At 49.6% G+C, this 7,570-nt stretch overlaps 1 protein-coding gene across 1 annotated transcript in view; it reads right to left on the bottom strand.

The window, feature by feature from the left end:
• The window catches only part of LOC107108191, a 24,347-nt gene extending 17,416 nt beyond the window's left edge, over window positions 1-6,931 (bottom strand). The window contains exons 1-3 of the mRNA XM_015408595.1: window positions 6,889-6,931; window positions 1,454-1,618; window positions 1,217-1,348 (exon numbers count right to left, since the gene is read on the bottom strand). Of these exons, the coding sequence (XP_015264081.1) occupies window positions 1,217-1,348; window positions 1,454-1,618; window positions 6,889-6,931 (340 nt within the window). The remainder of the gene's footprint in view (window positions 1-1,216; window positions 1,349-1,453; window positions 1,619-6,888) is intronic.
• Between the last annotated feature and the right edge of the window lie 639 nt (window positions 6,932-7,570).

The raw sequence follows: 7,570 nt of genomic DNA, 5'->3' as shown, positions 1-7,570 counted from the left end.
TCCCTCCCTCCCTCCCTTCCCATTCCACCAAAAGAAGAGTCCTACTGGATCAGCCTAGCGGTCCATCTAATAGGTTTGCCAGCTCTGGCCTGAGAAATACCTGGAGAAGATCTGGGGGGGTGGAGCCTGTGGAAGGCGGGGTTTAGGGATGAGAAGGACCTCAGCAGGGTATAAAGCCATAGAGCCCACCCTCCAAACCTGCCATTTTCTCCATGGGAACTGACCTTGGCCGCCTGGAGGTCAATTGCAATAGCAGGAGATCGCCAGGTGCCACCTGAGGGCGGAAACTCCACCGTCTAATCCAGCATCTGTCTCACACAGTGGCCAGCCAGTTACTCAGGAGTTGGGTGGCCAGGTCCTACCTGGCTGCCAGCGGGGGACTCCCGAGCTCTCCTGTCATTCTTCTGGTGTCATTGTGCTTCCGACGTTGGGGGCAATGCTCTAGGTTTTGGTCAAAACTCTATGGTTTTGGGGGCCTCAAAACCATAGAGTTTTGCTCAAAATCTAGAGCGTCGCCCCCAACGTCTGAAACACAATGAAGTCACTCCCATGTGACATCATCACATTGGCGCCAGCAGTGCTGGGAGGGGATTCTCAGGGGTAGCACTTCCCCTATCAGCCAACTGGGTCACGGTGGATTGGGGCCCCCGAAATAGGGGAATCCCCTGGCCCCACCAGGGGAATGGCAACCCGACTCAGGAGGGCCTACAACAACATAGCACGGAGGCCAAGCCCTTCCCCTGATGCTGCCTCCTACCCAGGGCTTTTTTTGTAGAAGAAGCCCAGCAGGAACTCATTAGCACCCCCAACTGCAGAAATTCATTTGCTTATTAGGACACACCCCTGACAGCACAGCTCATTAGCACATTAGGCCACACACCCCATGTTACCAGAAGTGTGGTCATCCAGCCACACCCACCTTTTGCTTCTTATTCTGTTTACCTTGTTTGTTGTCAAAACCCAGGGCTTTTTTTGGAGCAGGAACTCCTTTGCATGTTAGGCCACACACCCCTAATGTAGCCAGTCCTAATGAGTTTCTGCTGTTGGGTGTGGCCTGTTATGCTAATGAGTTCCTGCTGGGTGTGGCCATCTTGGGAGCCAGCCGGAACTCCGTTCCCATGCGTTCCTGCCCAAAAATAGCCCTGCTCCTACAACTGTGTTTCGGAAGTTTAGTCACCATGGTTAGTAGCCACTGATAGACCCCAACATCCCTTACCCTTCAGAATATGAAGGCGAATACTTTTCTCTTTTCCAGACACATCACAGGTATAAAGGCCTTCCTTTGCTTCTGGCATCTGTAAGGAGAAATCACCCTTCTCTGTACCTTTGAATTTATGCTCTTGGCGAACTGTGAAGAAAACAGAAATATAAGGAAGTGAGTCACCTTAGGAGAAAGAATGGATACCTCTCCCATGTGCTTGGATAAGTGTGGCATGGTATAATTTGGTTTTACCTTTCCAAGGTTTCCCATTTGTGTATTTAAGAACTTCTACCCCATTGTATTTCCAGAACCCAGTGCCCTGATTTTGGTTTGGAAAGACATCAGGACAGGAAAGGGTGACAGGATCGCCCTCAAGGGAATAAACAGATTGTTCTGCAGCCACGGGAAGCAGCCCTCCTGAAAGACAGACAGGTGAAAAAAAATGAAAGAACAAATAACATGGATTGAATATTATCTCCCCTTTAGAACCCTGTGGATTTCCAGGCCCTTCGCCATTATACAATACTACGTGACACTACACTGTACTACACTATACCATCTCTCTGTTTCATGTTTCTTTTATTTTCTTATACACTTGAATTTTTGTTTTCATTTCCTCTCACTTAAAAATTAGGGGTTTTTTCCCCCAGAAGGTCCAGCACACAAAAAAGTTTCTTGCCACTGGGCAATGCATTTGTTTCAATGGACTCTAGAGAAAAGAGGAACAAGCAGCTTGGATAGTTGTGTGAGCAGTTGAAGAGCGCTGTGCATGGATCCAGTCTCAGCATCCTGCAGCCTTTCTCACAGTCCACATTCAGAGTCCTAGTAAAAAAAAAAGATCATCCCCACAAGATGGGTTTAACATAATATAGTACTGGGAGTGGGGACTGAGGCTCAAACTACATATTATCAGCCCCCGTCACACTGGGGGGAAAGGCACCGACAAAGCGCGGTTTTTTTGAGCCGCACCAAAAGAGATGCGCGGCGGCGGGATCAGACAGATCCCCCAAGCCACCGCACAGTTGCTCCCCGGCACGATCAGATGCTGGGGGGGGGGAACCATGGCACGGAGAGCGAGGCAGCCGGCTGCGCATGTGCGCGCATGCGCAGTTTGGCCGGGAGCCTTGCATGCTGCGGGAGACAGGCACGCCGGCAATCCCACGGCCGCCCTTCCTGTGGATTTTCAGGTAGGTAGTACTCTTTTCTAGGGTTTTTTTTTGATGCGCGGTTTCGCACGGAAAGGACGGATCGGGGACGGGTGCGCTCCGCTTCCCAGATGTTGCGGTGTGATCGCACCCATTTGATGCACCCCTGATCCGTCCCTCTTGCGGGGCAAAACCTCCCGTGTGACCGGGGCCATCGTTGCAGATTTGTTTGTTCATACCCAGGTCACACATCACATTGATCTGCTTCCACACATTGTTAGATATTACACATATGACCTACCTAGCTGCACCCATGTATTGTTGGCTATTGCACACATCACATTTAGTTTCGTCCATACATTGTTGGCTATTGTACTTGTCACATCAATCTGCCTCCATACATTGTTCGATATTGTACATGTTACATCTGGCGGCTTTCACACATCGTTGGATATCGTTGGAGGAGAAGAAGAGTTGGATTTATACTCCATCCTTCACTCAGAGTGGTTTACAGAGTGGTTTACAATCACCTTCCCTTCGTCTCCATGCAACAGATACCCTGTGAGGTAGGTGGGGCTGAGAGAGCTGAGGAACTGCTCTTGAGAGAACAGCACTGAGAGAGCTGTGACTGACCCAAGGTCATCCAGCCAGGTGCAAGTGGAGGAGTGGGGAATCAAACCCGGTTGTCCAGATTAGAGTCAGCCACTCTTAACCACTACACCAAACTGGCTCTCCAAAGTAGATACAAACACACCCCATCTGAAGTCTGACTGAGATCCCCAGGGGCTCAAACCAGGCACGACCCAACAAGCTGACCAGGTCTCCCACTCATGCATTTTCCCTAAGAGAATCTCCCCATGAGAGCTGTTTGGAGACACAATGGGGGGAAAGGCGACACCCGTATTGTACCTATCTTTCCCCCCACTGGGTTATAACAACAACTTGGGAATGATTTCTCTTGGGCAAATGGTACAGGAGTAAAAAGTCAACCCCTGCTGCCCCAGCACCATTGCCACAATCCACCCCACATAGCCCTTTTTTTTTAGTTGAAATTACACAGTGATGTCATCCTTTAATTTGGCCCTGACAGAGCCCTTTTCCCCTTCCAGCATGCTTTTTAGGAATTAGCTACATTACTCCAACCATTAAGGGGTCTGGTGGGTGGGTTTTTTAGTAGACCACTGAGACCTTGCCAAGTCTCATTGCCAATTATGTGGATTTTCAGTGTTTTCTATTCTAATTTCTTCTCCTTTTGAGCTCTGCTGAAGACTCTTCTTCCACAACACTGAACTACACTGTTTTCTGCTGATGAAGGTCACCTTTGACTTTAGGGCTTATAGCTGAATCGGCTCCAAATAGCTCGGCTCAAATGGCGGCATTTGGCAAGTTTTGTTAAAGGGTTTAATGAAGTCTGGAAGGCGAACTGTCTGTGTGGGAGTGTTAAGCTCGTAAGACCCAGAGCAACGTGGCCCCTCAGTAGGGTTACCTCACCGTCCTCCAGAGGAGGCCTGGAGTCCAGGCTACAGAGATCACTTCCCCTGGAGAAAATGGCAGCTTTGGAGGCTGAACTCTACAGCAACACATCCTTGCCGAGCGCCTTTCCCCAGGCTCCACCCCCAAATCTCCAGGAATTCTCCAGTCCGGAGCTGGCAACCCTATCACAGGGTCCGGGATGCCATTTTGCATGCACTGTTTTATAATCAGATGATCAAAATAAGGTTGCCAGCTCTGGGTTGGGAAATACATGGAGATTTTGGGGGTGGAGCTTGGTGAGGGCGGGGTTTGTGGAGGGGAGGCGCCTCAGCAGGGTATAATGGCACAGAGTCCACCCTCCAAGGCAGCCATTTTCTCCAGGGGAGCTGATCTTGTTTGCCTAGGGGAGCGGTGGCATAGTGGGTATATCCCACTGTCTTAACATCCGAACTGTGTTAGTTCGAGCCCCGCGCTGGTATGAGCAGCCAGCCTGTTGTCCCCAGCTCATCGTCCACCCAGCTATTTGAAAGCTTCGGCGAGTAGATAAAATGGGAACCACTCCTTAGAAAGGGTGGACACACCAATCTCCCTTGTGGGAGGGTGTTAGCTGACGGTCGGGACGTCCTGGTCAAGGTTCGGAAAAGGTGGAAGAACTTCTCGGCTACAAAAACCCCTGCAGTGGATGTTTCCGGCCAGGCGGTGGCAGTGTGGCGATTTGACATATGGGTCCTGAAGCCTTGTCAACAAGCAGCCGTTCGGAAAATGACTGAGCCAAGCCAGAAGACGTTTACACCATGCAGTGACAGCATGTGCAATTAAATGAATATATGTTGTCTTCCCTATCCCCTGTGAACATTGTTAGTCCCCTGTCTAAAATGTGTAACTGTACATCGCTTTGAGCTCACTGGGGAAAGTGATTAATAAATTGAAAGTATTATTGTTGTTGTTGTAGTAAAAGTGGGAGATCTCCAGGTGCCACCTGGAGGTTGGCAGCCCTAATCAAGGCATATGAGACACTGCGAGGTTGTAGACAAGAACTTCGAAATGTCTTATAAGGCAGAATTTCAGTCCAAATTTGTATCAGAGCAGCACAGGAAGAAGAGATTTAAGCCTTTAGACTCCTTCAAACTCCCCCTGCCATGTTTTCTAATAGAAACCACCCCCACCCCCCATTTCTTACAGTCCTTGAAAGAAAAAAGGCAGGCCCATAACAGATGCCTGTCTTTTTCCTTTAAAGGACTAACAAGAATGGTGGGGTCCTATTTTTAATTAGTGAAACCATTCAAGGGGGGAAGGGTGAAACCCTCTCTTGCCTCCCCTCAGGGACCCAACAAAGCTATCATTGTCTGATAAAAAGGAACAGAGATTGAGTTCGACATTGACACTAGGTGAATCTCAGTCTCAGGTTTAGGTTTCTTGTTAACTAAATATTTATGTATATCAAGGGGCAAGTAAACTCAGTGAAAGCTGAAGGGAACCGTTGGCTCAGATCAGTTCAGGCCTGTAGTGTGGTGGGGCTTTTGGGGGCTCCGCCCCTTTCTTAAAGGCACAGCCCCACAAGTATTTCTCCTATAACTGCTTCCCCCCTCAAGTCATTTAGAACCGGTTTTTTAAACGTGTGTGCTCCTTTAAGCAGAGTGGGGTGCTGTAGTTAACTAATTCCTGCACTGAGCAAGGGGGTTGGAGTAAGTGACCTCTAGGATCCCTTCAGATGCTGTGTCAAGAAACTGGTCTCCTTTAAGAGAGTTTTCCTGCCTAAGTGTTAGCTTTCTTGACTATAGAAGTCATCACCCCCACCTGCCGGCTTGTTATCAGAACTGTTGCTTAGGCTGGCAGAAGTGATTAACTTGCAGCAGCTGAGAAACTGTCATCTAAAGTGGCTGCCAGCTTGCAATTTAGAGATCTGCACTGAGAACTTCAGCCCCACCAGGGGGAAAAAATTGCCCCACAAGCCACAAAGTCCTGGCTACGGGCCTGACTCAGTTACTTCCTGTGCTGCTGTTCTACCAGTTATGGCTTCAGTTGCTGACTGTGTGGCTTCCCCTCCCACAGTTCTCCGGTCCCCCTTTCCACATGACATATGAGTCTCTAGGCTGATCCGCTACAGATCCCTCATTGCCAGCTGCCCTCTTGCCTGCCTGGCGCTGGGCTTTGGAAAGCCACAACCTCCTGCTTCCTCAGGCTGGCAGGAACAGTCTTCCTTTTCTCAGTTGTGCCTTTTCCCACTTTCCTCCTTCCACAGTGGGTGATATGGTTGTTTCTCCTGGGAGTAGAGTCATGGCTGCATTCAAGCAGCTCTGCCAGGCCTATCTTCCTTCACTATTGCTTTACCTCACCCTACAGGTGTCATAAAAGTCAACACCAGCCTGAGCATGGAACGACTCAAAGAAACAGTATAAGATTGGAAAACATGGCGAGAGCTGGCCTGTAGAATTGCCAAGAGTCGGACACGACTGAATGACTAACAACAACAACAACAGGTGTCATAGAAACACAGAGCTGGAAGGGACACCCAAGAGTCATCTAGCCCAACCCCCTGCACAATGCAAGAAATTCACAACTACTTCCCCTCCACGCTCCCAGTGACCTCTATGCCCAGAGGAAGGGGGGAAGACCTCCAGGATCCCTGGGCCAATCTGGCCTGGAGGAAAATTCCATCCTGACCTCAAAGTGGGGCATATATAAGAAAGGGCCACAAGAGCCAAGCACTGGCTCATCCCTTCCTGCAGCCTCCCTCTCACGATTTGCCTACATTCATAGAATCAGCATTGCTATCCAATGGCCATCTAGCCTCTGCTTTAAAACCTCCAAAGCAGGAGAGCCCACCACCTCCTGAGGACATCTAGGACATCTACGACTATGCAGGGACAACAGAAGACCCTAAGCTCATGAGCCATCCAGGCTCACAAAGGGGTCCTTTGCCCTTCCTGATTTCTGTATCAGCTACAGAGCATCCAAGAGCATCCAAGCACTCGTTCTGATGGCCAGCCGTCTCGCCGATAACGCAACGCCTCTTATTTTCCCAGCTCTGCTGCCGTGCTGCGCAGGCGTCTCAAGAGGAGAACTCACCTAGGTGAAGCAGAAAGGACAGGAGGAAGCTGTTCAGGGCCATGTCTGCTGGAATGCCCTTTCCATGCAGGAACCCGGGGCTGGAACTTCTGTCCAAGGGATCCTAAGAGGGAAAGGACAACATCATCTATCAACAGAAGCAGCAGTGCGTGGTTCCCAGATTCTCCCAGAATGCTTTGTATCACACGTTATATAGGGGTCAGTCAGACAACCATTTATTGAATGCTAACTTTACCCAGGGCTTTTTTTTGTAGAAAAAGCCTAGCAGGGACTCATTAGCATAATAGGCCACACCCAAGAGCTGAAACTCATTAGCATATTAGGCCACACCCTGACACCACGGCTAATTAGCATAGTAGGGCGCAGCCCCGTGTTGCCAGAAGTGTGGTCATCCAGCCGCACCCACCTTTTGCTTCTTATTCTGTTTACCTTGTTTGTTGTCAAAACCCAGGGCCTTTTTTTTTGTAACAGGGACTCCTTTGCATGTTAGACCACACACAACCTAATGTAGCCAATCCTAATGAGTTTCTGCTGTTGGGTGTGGCCTATTATGCTAATAAGTTCCTGCTGGGTGTGGCCAACTCAGGAGCCAGCTGGAACTCCGTTCCTGTGCGTTCCTGCCCCAAAATAGCCCTGACTTTACCCCAGTTTTCCCTTTGCTAAATATGCCCTCTGAGTTGCC

The sequence above is a fragment of the Gekko japonicus genome, unplaced genomic scaffold (assembly GCF_001447785.1).
Source record: "Gekko japonicus isolate JY-2015 unplaced genomic scaffold, Gekko_japonicus_V1.1 scaffold1537, whole genome shotgun sequence".
NCBI classification, from domain to species: Eukaryota; Metazoa; Chordata; class Lepidosauria; order Squamata; family Gekkonidae; genus Gekko; species Gekko japonicus.
This window is presented reverse-complemented; position numbering and strand designations above follow the sequence as displayed.